This window comes from Cornus florida, unplaced genomic scaffold (assembly GCF_030987335.1).
Source record: "Cornus florida cultivar Cherokee Brave unplaced genomic scaffold, ASM3098733v1 CherokeeBrave_3.0.0_Hap2_Chr06, whole genome shotgun sequence".
NCBI lineage: Eukaryota > Viridiplantae > Streptophyta > Magnoliopsida > Cornales > Cornaceae > Cornus > Cornus florida.
Window position 1 is genome coordinate 72,714,203 of NW_026775576.1, and position 20,592 is coordinate 72,734,794.

Here is a 20,592-nt window from a genome sequence, read left to right on the forward strand (position 1 = left end):
TGTTTTAATTTGTAAATAACTCCTTGAACTATATTTTATGCATAAAACCACCCCTAAGCTGTCTCATTTTGTTGCAACATACCCCAAAGACTATACTATATTTCATTAAATGACCATAATGCCCCTTCTTATTGAATTATATTTAATATATATATTTTTTTATCTAAATAAATTATGAAAAAATTCAAACTAATTTGATGAGATATTTTTCATTAAATTTGCATAAATTTACCTTTAATTTTTTTAATTAATTACTTAAATAAAAAAATTTAGTAGAAATTTTTTTAAAAATTAATTAATTTTTTAATTTTTAATGAGTATATTACATGAAAAGAAGGTATTTTTTTCAAAAGTATTTTATTAATTTTTCATCAATATACTGTATGAAAAAAATGATATTTTTTTTACGAAAAAAATGTTTATATTGGTTATAATACTTTTTATTATAAATAATAAAGTTTTAATAATAAGTTAATCAATTTAGAAAATGGTAGTTACAAATCTATTTATCTATTTTTTTTTTCATTTTTATGATAAATTGATAGTAAAAATAAAATTAAGGTAAATAGTATAATTAATATTTACATAAGAGAAAAGATAATAAAAATAATTTAATAAGAAATAGAAATTTTAATGAGAAAGGGTAAAATAGTCTTTGTGATGGATTTGTTCTTAATTGCAACAAATCAATTGTTCATGAGGCAGTTTTTAGTTCAAGGAGGTTATTTGCAAAAGGGCAATAATTTAGGGGGGTTTGTGGCACTTAACCCTAAATTTTATTAATTTTGTATTATATTAATACTTAATGAATTACAAAATTTATCCTTATTGAATCTTAGTGACGTGATAATTTACTTTTTATATAGGTTCAATGCTGGTAATATTACAAAAAAAAAAAAAAAAAAAAAAAGAAAAAGAAAAAAAATGTATATTGACTTTGACAAGGGAATAGTAATTATCATATTGTCTTTTTTTATAATACAAAAGTGTTGTTGATAAAATTGACAATTAAATGTTGAAAATTTTATAACTTAAAATATAACTGTTGAAATTTTTAAGTGATAATTAAAAAATAAATGATTTTTGATATTTTTTAAATTTTTTTTAGTGATATTCAAATTGCATAACACTCTTAATTAGATAAGTGCTTAATCCGTTCAGAATTAAACACGGGATTGAATTACCAAACACCACTAATTGAATTTTATTCTCCATCACTTACAAAAATTAAACAATCTATCTTTCTTCTTATCTTTTTCTTTTATTATTTTATTTTATTTTTGGGTTCTTTTCTTTTTTTCTTTTTTTCTTTTTCTTTTTCTCTTCATAAACTTTACAAACATGATCGAAGAACCAGCGGCATTTTTTTTTTTTTTTTATGTACGTAAAAATTAAAAGGAAAGGGACATTCAGAAAATCGATTTTCGTAATTAAGATGCAACACGAAACTGATATGGTGACGAAGGAAAATAAGAGGAATATTCGAACTGACTTCCTCACAAGCAAGGAACTACTATCATTTTTATTTTTCTTCCCACTATTTAATTATCCAAATATGAGAGGTAGTTAATACTTTTTCATTATTATTTTTTTTTTTCTATTGTGTTGCAAGTGGTGTTATTCTTCCTTTCCTCCTCCAACAATTGTCCGAACAGAAATTTGATACACTAGATCCACTTCAAATGACATTTCTATTTTTATATTCACGCTTTAATTATCCAAACATGGGAAATAGTTCTCTCCTTTCTATCATCTTGTAACTGATGTTATTTTTCTTTTCCTTCCCCTGACAATTATCCACACACAATTTTGATGCACTAGTCCAAGTTATATCAAAATCCACTTCAAATGGCCAAAGTAAATTAAAAATATTTTCTTTCACTACAAACTGAATCACATTTCCAAATTACTATCCTCTACCCTAACAAGCAGTCCACAAAAAAATAATAATAATAATAAAATAAATTAAAAAATCTCTTTAAGAATGAATATGAACTAAGCTCGAAAGAAAAACAAAGATGAAAAGAGTGCAGAAAGTAACACACAGGAAACTTACTGTCTGTGCGCGCGCGTGTGCGTGTGTTAAACAAGATTAGTAGTTTCTTCTTTTCTTCAATGCTACTTTGTTATACTAACACATACAAATTAGGTTCAGCATCTGTAATAAATTTTTGCTGTCTATCTTTCTAAGTACAGAACTCACTCTGAATTTTGCACTAGAAAAGAAAACACATGAAAAAAACATATATAGCTCTCTTCCTACTTGAGAGAACAATTCTCTACAAGTTCTCCAGAAGCACTCCACAAAAAACCTCTATTTCTCTTTTGCTTTTTGTTTGACAGACAAATCTATCAACAGTATTGTTATGTATACTCCTGAGGTTCCTATTTTGACATGACATCAGCACTCATGATCCTCCTATCCACCCAAAATTGTCTAGACAAGGATATACAGTTTAATTTGGTATCATCTACAATTGAGCTTTGGCCTTAAACTCCTAAATCACTTCTAATCAAGAGGACATCAAATATGCATCAGTTGAACACCCAATGCATACCAACCAGTAATCTTCATTACTTGAGATCACAATCAAGCTCAATCCCCACCTCTCTTGCAGCTTCTATGACTGCATTCATATTTCCAGTAGCCCTAGACAAATCGAGATAGGATTTCCACAGCATAATGGAGAATGGGAATACAGATAAAGCTCTCTTATGGAAGCCCTCGGTGATGGACTGAATATCTATAAGACTGCGTAGAATATAAGCTGCTTCTACCCACACAAACTCTGGTGCAACTGGAACAGCCTGAAATAGTGAATTGACCAAAAGTGAGCTTGCCCAGAACGAAATACCGGTAGAAGCTACATCGGAAGAATTAGAGCCTCTGTTCAGTAGCTTGCAGACAGATATTGCAAGCTGATAGTTGGACGGCATAATATCCATGATGGCTTCAACCAAATCCACGAGTTGCTTTAGATTACTGGACCCTTGGGGTAAGAGAGATGGGCCATACCAGGATTCAAGAACCAAGTTCAGCAGTGAAAAGTCAGATGACACTGGACTCCAAATCTTGCTAATTAGATGTTGGACAGGTTTCTTGGTGCTCTGAATGAACATTCTAGACAATGGTTCGGAGGCATGAAAAACCCTAGCATCAACCAGATAACTTTTAACGATCTTCAATATTCCACTTCTGGGAGCATCCATCTTACCTTGTGAACCATCCATAAGCAAAAACGCAGCATGCTCTCTCACACAATGTTTATAGTACTCAGGACCAGCAATAGCAGCAGCCTTCAATGCCCTATCAATGGCTTTACGACTTTCAAAGCGATTGTCATTCAACAATTTATAGAGACAGAAATTAAGAAGAGCAAACAAAATATCTATTTGATTAGAATTAGAAATCCAACTGTGAGGATCTGATGCTTCAGCTGATTCTGGCGTGCTGAGGAAGTTCTCACCGTACATGGTATTCAAAAGTTGATTTTGAGAATATTGAACTTCCCAAACAGAATGAAACCAGCGGTCCAGGAGTTCTTTCGCAAAATCAAACCTCCCATTCTGGAGAGCACACTCAGCATACTGGTTCCAGATACACTGAACTCCAGGGACTTCTTCTGGCCAGTTAATAAGAGCCTCTTCAAACCCTACAAAACTCAAATCACCAAAATCATGATCATGTGCTCGTGCTGACATCAAGACAAGTTCCAAGCAAGATGGATACAGTTTGGTGTATTTGTCCAACAAGTTTCGACCACATTCTAGGCCTTCAAGCACTGTTATACACCTAATGTGATTGACAGCAAACAGGTGTGCCGCTTTAAGAGTAGTTTCACTTTTAAGTGATTCCCCATCAATGTGCAGCGCCAGAAAATCTACTGCCATTTCCATCAGCGTAACTGCATGTTGTTTCTCATCAGTTGTTAAACGAGTGAAAGGCCACTCTAGTGCAGAAAGTTCTTTTTCACATTCAAATAATTCAAGTATCGCATTAGGGAGTTTCCTGTAGATTGCGACGTACACACAACATATCCAGAAGATACATTTGTCAGAAATCGTTAGACATGGAAGGATATCAGAAAGCAATAGAGGGCCAGGATTATCAGAACTTTTTGTAGTAGGGAACAGCCCATAGGTTTTTTCGGCGGCCTTGCCAATGTTCCCGGAAATGCAAAAACAATTCATCATCTGCAAAAAAATGTCCAGGATGCATGCACTAACATGCAATGGGTCCCTGTCAGAAGAAGATGCATGACGGCTAAGCGCTGAGAGAGCATTATCATATGCAACCAATCGATCAGAAAGTTGCATCCGACTATTGATGTACATAAGCCAGAGCTCATAAGATCCTTTGTTCTTTTCAACCTGAAGAACAGAATAAAACTGTTTACAGTTTATACACTTAATTCTCAAAATTACATTAAAACAGAGCAATGTAGACTAGACGAATCTTTTATTATTTACATTTTATTCCATGTATAATTCTCATTATGCAGATAAGGAGGACTTGTATGAGATGAAAATCTCAGGTCTGGTTATAGAATGTTTTTAAATTGAAAGCCGAATGTACTAGATGTCAGCTCAATGGGAAGGAAATGAAGTGGATTTTACTGCAGTTCAAAATTTTCTTTCAGCAGGGAAAAAACTAATTCCAAAGTATACCATGATCAAGATTCACAATGTAATACGAAAGAAAAAAGTATGATTGCAGTCATCAATATATTGCAGCAAATAGACAGTCACAGAAATTGTCAGATGTATAATGTGGATTGTCCAGTCTATTCTAAATTACCAAGGCCTGTGGCCTAGTGGTATCTCCTCTCCTCACCTTTCAGATATAAGGTGTTATTTAATTGTCCCTTTTTTTTTTTTTTGCCCTTAAATGGCAAGACAAGGACACAGAGCACCAAGAACATTGATCCACAATGTCATTAATCTCAAATAAGAAAATAAAATAAAAAATCAGGAAGATTCAACAGGTGCATATACCGACACAATCATTAAAGATTTTGACATGAAGATCAATTAAATAACAGCTTAGTGCAGATATGGGTCTCTAAGGTTTTGTCAGAGTCCACATAATGTTGAAAACAACATAGTATTAGTTTAAATAATAAGACACATAAGCATACCGCATGATAGAACAAGTCATCCTTTCCAATTGGCTTTGCATTGCTATAGTAAATATGCAAATAAACAATCCAGATAGCTGCAGATGTTGGATCAGCTACAACAGCTCGACCAAGCACTTTAAGAGCCTACACATTTCCAAAATATGAATAAGATGACATGTACAAAAATTTCTGAACATAATCACAACGCTACTGGTCAATAATCTCTGGTCAAGTAATAACTTTACCTCTGATTTACCCCTTTTTTTATTGACCTCCTGATTCAGAGTAAGGAGAGCCATCTCTAGGGATTGATCATTGTCAACCACATATTGACCCGATTGACTCTAAAGTAAATATGCAAATAGGAAAGTTAGAGCAAATAAGAGCACATTCCTAAAAGACAAGAAGACAATTATTTGTCTGTAATATGAAACAAGGAATTTTTACAGGACTAAAAGATGTATCGTAGCGAAGAGAAGTATTAAATCTTCCAAATCAAAGAACAAAGAGATAACAATAGGTCAAATCAATGACATGGAACCATATAATAAATAATAATAATAACTTGTAAGCAAGAATAATATTCGAATTGATGAAGCTCTCATATCAAAACATAACAAGTAAACAATTTTTTATTTTTTTATTTTTAACAAATCTAGGGAATATTAATTAGCAGGTCGACGAAATTTCCAAATCACTTGTGTATTAGCTGCACCCAAGGGGTTGGCTCAAGTGGGTAAGTCACTTGCCCTGGTGCCTCTTAGGTGCAAACAATTCCTTGGAGAGGGGGGTGTGTGAGTACCAACTATGGGAAAAAAAAAAAAAAAAGGTTGAAAATCCATGACTTCAATTAATTCTAAAGAATTAAGAGAGAGGGAAAATGAATAGACAGCACTCAACAAATCTAACAGAAAAAAGACATGATTGCCAGGGAAAAAGTTGAGAACACATGTCAATGGTGGGAGAGATGACATATTGCCTGAAAGTAAACATTCATAACTCCGTATCTAAGAAGCATGGACACGGATACGACACGACACGGACACAGCGACACGGCAAATCCAAAAAAATTAGAACACGGACACGGCGAATAGTATATATGTATATATATATATATATATCAGCATTAATAATTTTTAAAAAAAAACACTGATATGTTTAGGTTGGAATATATATATATATATCACTGATATGTTTAGGTTGGAATATATATATATATATATCACTGATATGTTAGTATATATATATATATCAGCATCTTTAGGACACGGACACGGCGAATTGTGGCATCTTTAGGTTAGTATATATATATATCACCATCTTTAGGGTAGTACAAAAAAAAAAATTAACATATCAGCATTAAAAATTTAAAAAAAAAAAAAAAAAAAATTAACATATCAGCATTAAAATTTTTTAAAAAAAAAAAAAAAAAATCCAGAAAAGTGTGTCCGAGCCGTGTCTGAGCCGTGTCCGAGCCGTGTCCAAGCTGTCCGAGCCGTGTCCGAGCTGTCTGAGCCGTGTCTGTGCCGTGTCCGAGCCGTGTCCAAGCCATGTCCGAAAATAAAAAAAAATAAAAAAATTCCAGACACGTTTTTTGGCGTGTTCGACACGTGTCGGGGCGTGTCCGACACGTGTCGGACACGGATTCTTCGCCCATTTTGGAGTGTCCGTGCTTCTTAGCTCTGTATGAACCTGGATGGATAAAGAAGTATTCATCTAGCTAACACTTAGCAGTTGGGATTAAGGTCTTGTTAAATTAGAGTTGTACAAAATCTCAAGACATAATACAGAAACAAAACATAAGTATCCAAAGTCCGCATTGAAGTATACTGCAACCACCATAGCATCAAAATCCACTACATATCAGCGTTTCAATCCTTATGTAAGAAAACCACAAGATGTATGCCTAATATTTTATGTTTCACTACCCAAAGAAACACTTTCATCCAAAGACCACCACGAATAACAAGAAGAACTAGTGATTAGCTACAACATGTATGCTTAATGTTTTATGCTTCACTACCCAAAGATATTGTTTCATCCAAAGAACACCATGAATAACAACAAGAACTTGTGATTAACTTCCAGTTGAAAAGCATTTCCTATTACTCTGTAACCTGACTGGCAAAAATTGCAAAGCACAAAAAACAAAACATAGAAAAAAAGAGACAGAAATACGAAAAGCAAATAAAATACCAAAGAGGAAACTGCAGCAACAAAGAACATTATGAGATAATAAAACATATATATAAGTAAGAAAAGAAAAAGAAAGCTTTGACAAACCAATGTGCCATTTCTAGTGCGAAAATACAATGATTGTTTATTCCAAGTCCCATGGACTTCAATACGAGCTTCACTGCCATGCAAGAGTCGCTCATCTGAAGCCAAATCAGTTGGAAGCAAATTTGAAAGAACCAAGTAAAAGCTGAAACACTTTATCCAGCATTGCCCAATGCATCGGTCTAAAACAGATCGGTATGAATGCAAATCAGCTTTTAAAATATCTAAGCACACAGTATAAGTGGGTGGAGCCAAAACAAGGCAATTGATACACTTAGAAAGGTTTGCTGCACCATAATTTCCCCTGTTTGATGACAATCCAACCTGACAATCTGCAAAGGGAAAGAATTCATAAATATGTACAGTTACGAAAGGTAGGTTTCTATATATCAAAAATGGCATTCCTACCTGCACTGTCAGATTTATCATGGTTCATATTTATGTTAGCATAATCTTTAACATGTTGCCAGGAACATTTGTCATTGTTGCATTTTCCTCGGAGCTCGTACATGCAAAGTGGCCAAAAGGGGTCAATTGCAAGATTGCAGGAGTAAGAGCCATCGTTTTTGAAACATTTATCGATCGAAGTATCTTCCATCAAGTTCACACTAAGAATTCTTGGCTGGGCTTCATCAGAGCCAACACCATTGCCCTTGCCATTGTAAATATCATAAGAGTGAATCAGCTGATTTCCGGCCTGTAATACATTTAAGCCGCTCAAGGCTTTAGCTTTCATGGGCCCAAATGCACTCCTCAGAATAGGGCTTGCAGGCATAAGGGATATTCTGGATTGGTGAACGTCTATGGAAAAAAAAAGCAGCCCAAAGGATCAGCACTAGAAAGAGATGCATAATTAGAAGAACCTTTCTGATCATGGCAGCGGTTGTTGATAGGAAGCTCATAGATATTCCCTTCCTCCCAATCAGTACCATTTTTGAACTTAATACATAAATAAATAACAGGCGAAAACAAAATAACCAACATTTTGGGTGGTAAACATATCAAGTGAGGACATATAACTGCAACTATCAGAAGCTGTTATAGTCCAGTGTAACCCTTAGTTGCAAAATGGGTACGGTATAAACCTCATGGCAAGAATAGAAGATGGTAGGGATATTTGAAGCACCAGTGTACTCTCGAACTATGTCTGCAACTTCTTTCCCAACCACCCCCACCCCAACCCCCCCCCCCCCCTCCCAAAAAAAAGACAGCGAAGCAAAGAAAAAAAGCCAAATGCAAAATAATAAATAAAAGAGACACAATCCCACCCCCCAAAAAATTAAAAAATAAAATAAAATTTGTCAAAGGAAAACAAAATAAGGAAATGAAAAGTGTCGTACAGGAAGTAAATGTCGACAACATTAAACAGGAATAGAGTACATGAAACGACATATTTCTCAAATCAAAAGATTCCTACTCTCTTTCATTTATCATCAGCAAAAATAAACAATGCTAAATACCAATTATTAATACTTTTAACACAAATTTCAATGAAGATCTCCCAAAACTTGTGGGAAAAAAAATGGGAAAGTAAAGGACCATATGGTTAAACAAAGTTTAATTTTAATATAATGAGTTATAAAATTCTTAATAAGGAACAACAGAAGACCATACTAAAAACTGACTCAAACACAACTTCCTTAAAGGAAAGTTACCTCCAAGATCAAAATGTCGGTCTTTCTCTTCTTCCGAGCATGGCATAATGCCCATACTCATCTCCATTTTTTCCCCGCCATCATCATCTTCAATCTCTTTTCCAACTGCACATTTCATGCTATGAGTTAAGCCTGTCTTCTCTGACAAAGTTTTGATTCCAAGTCTTTCGAACAGTTGAGACCTTAAGGTTGCTTCAAGAAGCAAAGAATCCTGAGAGTTATCAAAAGAGGATCTTCTTTTTGACACCTCATTCATGTCTACACTTTCTTCATAAATCTCCTCTAGCTGACAATCTGGATTGGATTGAACAGATCTATGGTCAAATGGAAATGTATCTTCACTTTCATCTCCTGAAATTTCTAAATCATTGCACGGAGAACAGACACCATTTGTCACACCATCATCCTTGTGAGGCTCTGATGTACTGGCATCAGGGTCAATGCATGGATTGGCAGCCAAATTTTGTCCATCCGCATGCCAGCCAGACCCATTTTGAAGTAATCCCTTAGCAGAATGGATATTTGAATCAGACAGATTACGAACATTGGATTCAGCCTGCATTTGATGGCTTGATGTGGGTGCCAGATGCACATTAACTTCAGACATCTTATTTGAGAAATTCAGCCCAGATCCAACATGATTGTGCAGCCTAGAGGACCAGAACAAACTCGAATCCGCCACCATAAGTGATCGAAAATCGGCTGAATATAGTTCCCTTTTTTGATAGAGATAAGAGCATCTAGCATTCGCCTCACTTAAAGCCCTTTGTGCTTTACGATAAGCTTTAAGAGCAGTTCTTTCTTCAACTTCACACTTATGCCGATACTCTTGTGCTTCCTCCAGCTCCTTGTCTAGCAATTCCTCGAATTCCAGTAATGACTGTATGTCCATGTTGCTATTCCCTGAGATGTTTACCTTACCCAAACAATCCCAGAGACTTGCATTGTTTAAAGATGCCTTCCACAAATTAAATAAAAAGCAGTCACAATCAAAACCAAAGATAAAAAAAAAAAAGTCACTACAACTAAAATACATCCAGAACATACATCTGACGTCTCTAAGTTGTTATCTGCAACGTGGAGAGAGCGTGCCAAAGGTGTATCATCCAATGTCGGCTTATCTGTCTTGTCATCAGATCTGATTTCATGAAACTGACAGCTTCCTGTTAAATTTTGTTCACGTGTTGCTTTGTTTGGTACAGAACTGGATGTATGGTGATAACTAAGACCGTTTGGACACTCCAAACCCTCAGCTCTCTGTAAAGTAACAAGCATAAATTGAAAATTAATAATACATACAGGTCAATGTTGAATACTTGAATAATTTGCATTGTAAGTTCACTTAAAGCACACTAATTTTTTGCAAAGTATATTAGCATATAATGTTGTAAGGAGCCCCGGAGCTAGCCAATACATGAATGACAAGATCCAAAAGCTTTATTAAGCATGTAGAAAATTCTTTAATTCTCACTGCACCGCAGGTGAGAGCATTGAAGCTCATCCTCACAACTCACAAGGAGATTGTAAGAGAGTCTCTCTTCCAAGATTCACTATGAGAAATTTCAGATGCGAACAACTTTTCAAAGCAAGAATCAGTATCATGCCAAGAAATAACATTACCACCACCAAAGTTGTACAAGAAATAGAAATTCAAAGCTAATTTGCATTTGGCTGCTTGTTTTGGCTTTCTGGAAATTTAGAACATGATTAGTAATCATGTCTGCATGAGATAGGAAAAGAGAGAGAGAGAGTATTCCAAATAAACATTATATTACAAAAATTCCAAAAACGAGTACCACTGCATTACTTTTACAGTTTCTGATTAAAATTAATTAAATCCCAGTACAGTTTTTACCCTACAACACCTTAGCCCTTACAAAATGACACCTCTGGCACTTAGGAATAAAAAAGAAAGAAATGACACCTCTGGTGCATGACTGGATCAGGGGAAAAATCAATAAGAAAACAAAATCTTAAGGAAACTAAAGAACAAATGATAGGAACGGATACAAGATACTCAGATCTGAGATAGATGTGAACATTATAATACAAAAGGCATTACAAATCCAGGGGGAGTTTATGAGATACATAATAAAATGGCCAAAGTGACCAAAATAACAAGTGAGCGAGAGAGCAAAAGTCAAGCTTTAATGCCTGCCTTCGGAAAAAATAAATAAAAACCATGACTGACGTTTATCCAACCACTCACATTTTGGGCAGTTGACACAGATATAAATGAAAAGAAAAAAGGAAATATACACTAACCAGCTTGTCAAGCAATGGCCTCGAGCACAAAAAACAATATCTTACACACGGGGGAAGGGAGTGAATTACTGATGTTGATCTTGTTCAGCTAGCAAATACTTAAAAAGAAAAAGGCAATGGGTTGAGAAAAGGAATTATGGCACCATCATTGCTCTGAGCATCTTGTAGGTAAAGTGGGAAAAAAATAACAAAAAGCACAGCTTGTAAACTTTGAGCCTTGCTGGAGTCTGGGTCATCTATTTACGAAAATTAGAAGCAAAAGAAAAATAACTAAATAAGGTTCCACAAAGATTTCATAAATAGCTAGTTGGTTCTATAAAAAATATATATATATTATTAAAAACTACCAAAAAATATGTTTTTCCCCAAAATGTACATCATTTGGCTCCTACAAACAAAAAGCTGTAAACAAAAATGCAACCCAAAACTAATCTGGAGAGACAAAAAAAAATAACAAAAATAGATGTTAATGTTGCATACAGATCAAGTATTAGGAGTTCTAGTTTAATCTATGATTCATAGATGAGTAAATCCTATTCCCAAATATCGCCATCTTTCTGCAAATCTGTAAGTTATTACAAAAAACATATGTATTTATGTATGAGAAATCTAGGGACTGTGACCCAAGGCTCTGATACCTGGACAGGGGAAGAGGGGAAGGTGGTTGAACAGGTCTCTTGCACACTTTGATAATTTTTACTGAATTTCAATTTGAACAATCAACTGAACACTGATTTTTAAGTGGAAGACCTCAATGGGAAAATATCACAAGGCCTAGTCCAAACAAATCAAATGTACAATGAGAAAGAGATTTACCCTGGGGTTAAGAGCTCCCAAACCCTGGAACCCCTAGTTGCCTCCAAACACGGATCTAATCCACCAAACTCTCACCCAGTTTCTTCAGGCACACAGTCCTTCATCAATAGAACTGTATCTCATGTGATTCGCTTCTTTAATCCATGATTTTATTATGATCAGTGGACCAATCCATTGATATGGAGGTGTTATGGTTGACTAATCTTCAAGTATTCGATGAAACTTCTTGGTTTAGAACACAATCACTCAATATAACAAGGTATTCTATGAAGAACCTCACTTGTGATTAAAAAAGGAGCTCTCAACCTCTCTCACAATTGTGTAATTGTCTCTTATGATTTTCTGGTGTATAGACTATGGAGGACCCTAAGACACTTTTTTATAGTGTTGGAATGACTAAAAATTCATTAGGAATGTTTTGGATGAGGGGGGAAAGTTTAGAAGCCTTTACTAACTTTAAAACACATTTTTTATTGACTTTGGGAATCAATGTATCAGCACCTTCTGGGTTTTTCTCGTCTGATCAAGCTTTTGGTCAAATTATTCTGGTGTGACATCAATCGATCGAGATTCAGATTCAATTGATTGAACTTTACTGCTGAACCTGACTACACAGCATAATTTCAAATGATGCTTTGTTAAGGGGTCATATGGATTAGAAATTAGTCAATAGTCATATATTAGTTGGAAAGTTTGTTGAATCTAGTTTATAAATATATAGCTCATTGTGAAATTTATATCTAATTATTTTTCGAAGGCATAAAGGTTAAATTTTACTACTTGAAATCCTCACCAAAATCAACTGTAAAATTCAACCTGAATTCAAAATCCTAGTTTTCTAACCAACATTAATGTTTCTAAATTCATTCCCATTTAAACACTATCCAACATTAAATTTTAATTATATTAAAACTAATCAATAATTAGATTTGAATTTAACTCCAAATTCACTCAAGTTTCCTAAATTATTCACTTTGAATCCTATGGTCTCATAAATTTACTTACCTTCTTTGTATTGTGTGATTGATGAAAGTAAAAGTAAAATGTTGAAGCAATCCTTCGGCTTAGTCTTCAATCTACAATCAAAGCTTCAATGTCGATCCATACCTTCCACTAAAGTGACACGACATATAGAACATAACTTTTGCTCACGGAATATAACCACAACACGTTTTCCTAACAATGTGTGTTTAAATAAATAAAAAAAACATATAGTAGCAAAGGTGACAATAGTAACTGTGTAATAAATTTTTTGATGAAAATGACACTTTAGAGGTAACTGAAAATAACTTTTTGCAAACATCCAAACTAAGAGTCTGTCATGCCATTTTTTTCCCAGCAGATGTGTCCCACATACAATAGAATATAAGAAATCTCAACCAAAATACAGATTGCACTGGTTTCTTTGGAAAAGGTTCGGTGTTTCTATTTACCAGGCATGCAATTTGTTGTGACAGAGTATAAGGCTCCACCAGCTTAGTATTCCTGTCACACCGACTTCTATTAGTGATGACGTCAGTACCTGCACAACCAAAAACACCCATTCATTAGACACCTCAGCGTAGGTAAAAGAAAATTTCTCCCTAATTTTTTTTCTTTTTTGAAGGACGGTTGGAAAGTGGGTAGAGTTAGTAAAGAAATATTGTTTGGACATGTGCAAAGAAGACCTTTAAGTGTGCCGGTTAGGAAAAGTGGCATAGTCCACATTGAGGGTAATACTAGGGGAAGAGGAAGACCAAAGTTAACGTGGGTAGAGTTAGTAAAGAAAGATATGATAGCATGTGGATTGACTGAGGCTATGACCTTAAATAGAGCAGAATGAAAATATGGGATTCATGTAGCTGACACCAAATAATTGGGAAAAGGCTTGGTGGTGGTGGTTGTTGTTGGTGGTGGTGGTGGTGGTGGTGGTTGTTGTTGGTGGTGGTGATGGTTGGAAAGTGCAGGACAAACAAAAAGACACACACACCAATGTCCCAACATCCCAACTGGGCGACTTGAACCCTGCACCTCCTTATGGGATGGCAAGAGATACGCCAAAGCTAGGTGGTGGTGGTCAGCGTAAGATAAATTTAACAGGAAATAAATAAATAAATCACCATCTTGCACCCCCTTTGACAGATTTGCTGAAGATACATGGCCCCGGTCAACATCTTTCTTTGGCCATTGAGGAATGTTCGAGTGCATTGTCCCCAATAGAACTTCTTTGTCACGGCACCTATGATCATTTATATTCTGCTGAGCACAGCTCTCCAACACAGACTTTTGAGATGCCAATGCCGATGTTATAACAGGCAATTCTTGTTGGTCTTCTGAAATTGACGGGCTTGAATGAGGTTCACCGACTTTTACACGCTTCTTGTCCGGCTCTTTTGGTTCAAACCGTACAAAGTCAGAAGAAGTTCCTTCACATTTCCTAGCTGCATCATGTTTAATTTCATAAAGTTATAATCCCTGCATAAACTTTTTAGACACCCCCATTTTCACCACCGCCTTTAAAAAAGGAAAAGAAAGAAAACAGTAAAACACAAGGAAAAGATAAAATGTCAAATTTTACAGGAGGTCTCTTCCGTTTTGCAAGTTCCATTTTTGCCCCAGATTTATGACCACTCAAATTTGGCTCCAGATTTATCCAGAAATGACAGTCGAGCCATAAAAGTTTCATTGATTACAAAAATGCCCACAACGCATTAATATGTGCATTTTTGGCGGGAAATGCAAAAAATGCATCATCTGTTTCACTTTGGCAGCTGTCATTCCCATCCTCCAAGGGCCTAAGCACCTCATAAATGTCTACGATCTGTGTTGAGTAAAGTTGACCAGCTGAAATGCATCAAGACACGGGTTTGGTTTTGACAGGGCATCAAACTGAAGGCCAATCATCTACATTTCATCACCATCATTCTCACCTTCTATCCCAATCATCTCCATTTAATGCCAAAATTTGTGTCAAAAAAAATTGACCATTAATAAGATGAAGTGTTGTTTTTGCGAAATGATGCCAAAATTAGTCTAAATCTTCCCCCAAAGAAAACCATTAAATTGAAACAGTCCAAAAACAAGTTCTTATAACCTTTCATGGACTTCATCCCGCCACACCTTCAAGTATGGCTACCACGAGCAGAGGATTTCTCGGTGCATTCCCTACTATCTAGGATTTATTAATAAGTTCATTTTCCTAAAAGAGCTGCGAGTGACATGCAACGCATTATGTGAGCGAAATATGGAAGTGAAAATGCAACCATTTTCAGTTGGAAGAAGAATGAATCTAATGCAGACGGCATTTACTTTTTTAATGTTCCTAGAAACAAGTCCTGGTTGACAAATGATGCAACCAAATCCCAAAAATCCCAAAACCCATCAAAAGAAACCTGTATGTGGTATTGCACTTGTTTTCCAAGCTCTACTAGAAACTTATTCATGAGAAGGATGATTAAGGAAGCACAAAATCCTACAATAGCTTAAAAGAAAAGAAAATGTATGAATGCTCTTTTAGGTACTTAGAGAAAGGCAAAGGTAACCAGGGAACTTACAGGAAAAAAAAAAAAAAAATGTCCTACAACTAAAAGAGGCATGGATACCAAAAACGGATATGGATAGGACATGACACAGACACAACAACATGACAAATCCTAAAAATTTAAGACATGGACACGGAGGAGACACTGTGAATCGAAATTCTATATTTTTTTATGTGATAATATATCATAGAAGATTAATATAACTTTCATCAAATTAATAAACAAAAATCCAAATCACAATAATTAATGAACTACAACAACAATTCCATTATTTAAGAAGAGAAAAAAGAAAAGAGAATGGGTTGAAGTATAATTCCTGAACTCCCTTTATTTATTGTAATCCAAATCCATAACTAAACAAAATATTATGGTTAATTGGCTGACGTAGAATTTCTTCACCCTTTCTCAATTAGGACTTCGTTGAAAAAAAGGAAAGAGAAATCTATTAAGAGAGAGATAAAATCAACTACAGAAAGAAAAAAATAAAGAAATAAGGAAAAGTATGGTTTTGTTGAGAAAAAAAATGGCACTTTGTTGATAATAAAAGAGAGACTACGTAGAGGAAGAAAGGGGCTTGTAAGATGAAGAAGATGACAAAAAGAAAAGGAAAAATTGGACAGAGAGAGAGAATTTATTGAAGGAGGAGGTTCGCTACCATTCAAGAAGTTGCAAAAAAGAGCAAGATTCTTACAATTTTCTCTTTGTGATCTTTCACAATCTCAAAAAAGTAATAACCATAGAATGATCAAATAAATAAAATGTGTTGACGAATTTATTTGAAAAACTTTTTATTATTTTATGTTTTGACCTCCATATTCTTGAAAATTTTCAAAAAATTCTACATCAACAACAACAAAGCCTTTTTCGCAACTACTTGGAGAAAAATTTCTACTTTATATTTTGACCCATCATTTGTCCAAAAAGGAAAAAAATTCAAACATATTTTTGGCATGTCCAACAAGTGTCGGGCAATGTGAGTGTTTCACACGTGTCAAATACAGACACTTCGACCTTTTAGGCGTGTCCGTGCTTCCTAGCAGCTAGGACCATGAAAAGCTTCTTAAAAGTTTTTGGATATTTTATGATTCAGTTGCTTCATCCATCAACCTACTTTAAGAAACTATACATGCGAGGGTTAATGTATGAAGCAAATAAGTCATAAATATCCAAAAGCCTATAATATAAAATAAAATAAGAGCTTACTATGGTCCTAGGATCTGTTTTACTGTAATTTTCAAACTTTTCTTTTCTCTAAATACCTAAAAAGGCTCTGCCAGTCACTTTTCCTCGTTCATTACATAGGTTAAATCATGAACACTGCTTAATGTTCCATGCTAATCCTTTTCTTTTCTTCTCATTATTCAAGTGCCAAAAAATATTTCTCAATATATATACATGCCTAAAGAAGTAAGGTTTGAAATCCACCAAGTGTTACCCAGTTATTTTCTCATTTTGTAAGCGTCTTAAAATAAAGTTACAACCAGCATTAACTTTGATCTTATTCTTGATAAGGAAAAAGTCAAGTCATCACTACCACATGTTCCGTATCCACTTTTCATTTTTCAAGTGCCCAAAAGGACAACATTAATTCCAGTAATTTTGGTTTTGTTCGTGGTAATAAAGTCAAAATAACAAGTGTTCCCCGTGCATTTTAACTTTCCAAGTTCCTAGAAGATAATAAGTCCAATATTAACATTCATCTTGTTCTAGATAAGAGAAAAATCAAGTCAACACTACTAAATGTTCCAAAATTCACTCTCTCTCTCTCCAAGTGACTGTTAGGAGCAAAAATAAACCCGATATTTGCTATATGCTCTAATTCTCAATGAGAGTGAAAAATCAATGCTAGTGTTCTATATTTACCTTTTCATTTCTCAAGAGTAACTATGGTCTTATTCTTGACACAGGCAAATATAAAATTAAACATTATAATATTTAACACTCTTTTCTATTTTTCTTTCACTCGCCAAGAAGATTAGGATCAAGAGGTCGCATTCCATGCATCAAACCAGTTAGCATATAAGAGCTACCTTTGCAAACATTTGCTACAAAATCCAAGTATATTAACAAAAAATAATAATAAATATAAAATTCCTTTGTTATTGACCATTAATGATATTAGACATGAAATAAACACAATCCTAAAAATTGGACTTCACAAAGTTCATGGTAATGAATATGATAACCTGTATTATGGATGTTTTGGGATGGCTAAAAACACCCAAATCATGAATGAGCCCCAAAATCCAAAACTTTAGTTAAAGTGGACTAATTATAAAATTAACCTTTATCAAGAACCCTTGTTAAAAGTTAATTAGTTTCCCACATTAAGGAAAATAAAAGTTCTCGAACAATACTTTTCACTAGATAGCTAATACACCTTCTCGACCCAATGTTAGCCAGCCAGAGGCAGTTACCAACAAAGGCCCCAAGGCAACCTCAAAAGTAAACATTGTCACAAACCTGAGAACATTTCTTTATTTTGCTGGGCTGACTTGAGCTTCAATTTTTTCTCCTGAATTGCTATCTGCTGGCGTAAGTCTTGAAGTTTACTGCTATTCAAATGCATGCTCTGGTCACCTCCATGTCCCCGGCCAGCTGATTTTCTGTTGAGGGTATTAAAAGTTCTTAAACGAGATCTTTGTCCAACTAATGAGGGTGTACTGTTGCTGGAAGTGGCTCTATTAGTTTTAGCCATTGAGGAGACAAATGTGTGACTCGAAGACACTTTTTTAGGTATCACTTTCGTCTCATTTCTTGTGGTTGGTCGTAATATTTGCGATTTCTCCATCAATGAAGGGAGTGGACTTGTTCTATCATCCACTCCAATAGAGTTGCCTGTGATTTTTAAAGCTTTTCCTAGTCTGTACTCTTCAGAGTCACTACCGCTGTCATCATCTGAGAATCCTATCAAAAATGGCACAAATGGCCCTCGATTCTTCCCAGCACTCTTGCCATAATTCCGCTGCACAGTAGTTTTGGAAGTTATATCAACAGCACTGGCAGGATTAACGGTAGAAATAGTCGTCCCTGCAAAGTGGGTAGGAACCATCAAAAGGCAAGTTCAATACGATTTTTTTATAGGCACAAATTCAGTAACATATGAACTACTTTACAATTGAAGGAAGAAAGCATTGCTAAGAAAAACAGCAATAAAATTAGACATCACTGAGTGTAGCTTAATAGATATATAAAAGCAAATGAACCAAAACTCAGCATTAGGGGGAATGATTTTAAGATCATCTCAAACTCTAACCATGTCCACTGTTTAATTGCCAGAAGCTAGCGTCAAAGTGCACATGCGCATAATTTAGATATGGGAATAAATAAGTCCCAAATTTTAATTAGAAAATATTGTCATCATTCTTGTTCCAATATCTGAAATTCATATATGTATTAAAAATCTTTATGCAGTAGATATCATCATGATTCATTAATGGCAAGGCAAAGACAAGATCAACTATAAACATGTCTGGGCATGTTTTGTAGCAAAAGCAGGAAATGGGGGGGCACTGATATACAAATGATCCAACCACTAGGTTAGCAACAAAAAATAAATCAACTGTTCAAGTGCATATATTATTAGGTAATGGCTAATGACACTCACCTGCCTCAAGACTTCGGGAGTTTTTTTTCAACGAAGCAGCTCTAACAGGCACTGGTCTAGGAGCAGTACTGTTGAACTGAGAAGCAGCGGGAAACCCCTGTGGAGTCAAGCTCACTCATTCAGGATTGCAGATCAAAACCAATATAAATTGACAAAGTAAGGTGAATCTAGAAACACCCAACAAAAATTGATACTAGAAAGGGATTAAATATAAATGGAGTATAAACCCATTCAGATCCATAAGCGTAAAACATGAAAAAGTATAATCAAGTAAGAACAGACCAAACCCTATTCTGTAAGTTGAAATGGCTTCGAACAAGTAAAAGTATAATCAAGTAAGAACAGACCAAACCCTATTCTGTAAATTGAAATGGCTTCGAAATCATTAAAAAAATAATAATAATAACCCTAAACACCAGATATTAACCGAACTGTAAATGCAGATTCAGCAAAAACCAGTACAACAAGGAAAGAGATGAAAATGTGACATAAAGTAAAAATCCCTAAAAAAAGACACAAACAGAAATAAACCAAAGAATACAGAGAACAGTGAAGAGCCTCCCACATACATAGAGATGCAAAGACAGGCACGTACACGATCAATATCATCATATGACAACACGAATCACAGTAGAAAAACAATCTTTCATGAATTAGGGTTTTGGAAGGAATTACATCGTCGCCTGATGAAGAGAGCTCGCCTTCTTCTTTGCTTTTAGAGCAATTGTTGTCGGCCTCTGAATTAGGGATTGCTGTGGTGGGCATGGATGCTGCAGATTTTGCTCTAAGCTCATGGCCATCCTCCATTCTCTCTCCCTCTCTCCAGCTTGTCTCTCTTCAGTTTCTCTATCTGAGTTGGAGGTAAGGACTCTGACGAAATAGAGAAGAAAATGCGGAGTGACTTGTCTGAAAATACTGAAACGTCCTTGGTTCCACGGTCCACCACGTACTTTTTTGGACAATTAAATCCAGTTTGGTTCAAGAGAATGGGATGGAAAAGGAATTTAGGAAAAACTATTCCTTCCAAAAAAGGAAAATGTAGAAGTAAACAAATTTTAATTAAAAAATTCACTGGATATGTTCACGAACATATACAAAATACAGCTCAGCCCTTTAATGTAAATAAAGTTTAGTGATAAGTTCAATAATTTTTTTTTTATTGTGTCTCCTTTTCAACATATTTAGTTGTTAACATTAATTTTCTGTTCTTTTCTTTTCTTATGTTAATCAACCAAACACACATGTATTTTTTTTCTCTATTTTTACCACATAACTCATATTGTTCAATATTTTTCTTTCCCTTTTTTCTACATCAAACATAACCTAAT

At 34.8% G+C, this 20,592-nt stretch overlaps 1 protein-coding gene across 1 annotated transcript; it reads right to left on the reverse strand.

Annotated features, from left to right (window-relative positions):
• Nucleotides 1-2,082: 2,082 nt before the first annotated feature.
• On the reverse strand, nucleotides 2,083-20,150 carry LOC132312029 (uncharacterized). The gene is made up of 12 exons (XM_059810240.1): nucleotides 19,940-20,150; nucleotides 19,265-19,361; nucleotides 18,121-18,687; nucleotides 14,236-14,556; nucleotides 13,570-13,658; nucleotides 10,103-10,312; nucleotides 9,056-10,013; nucleotides 7,809-8,201; nucleotides 7,404-7,732; nucleotides 5,366-5,464; nucleotides 5,139-5,264; nucleotides 2,083-4,371 (listed from the first exon to the last, which is right to left on the reverse strand). The coding sequence occupies exons 1-12, from the start codon at nucleotides 20,069-20,071 to the stop codon at nucleotides 2,575-2,577; spliced, it is 5,118 nt and encodes a 1,705-aa protein (XP_059666223.1). The 5' UTR covers nucleotides 20,072-20,150; the 3' UTR covers nucleotides 2,083-2,574.
• Between the last annotated feature and the right edge of the window lie 442 nt (nucleotides 20,151-20,592).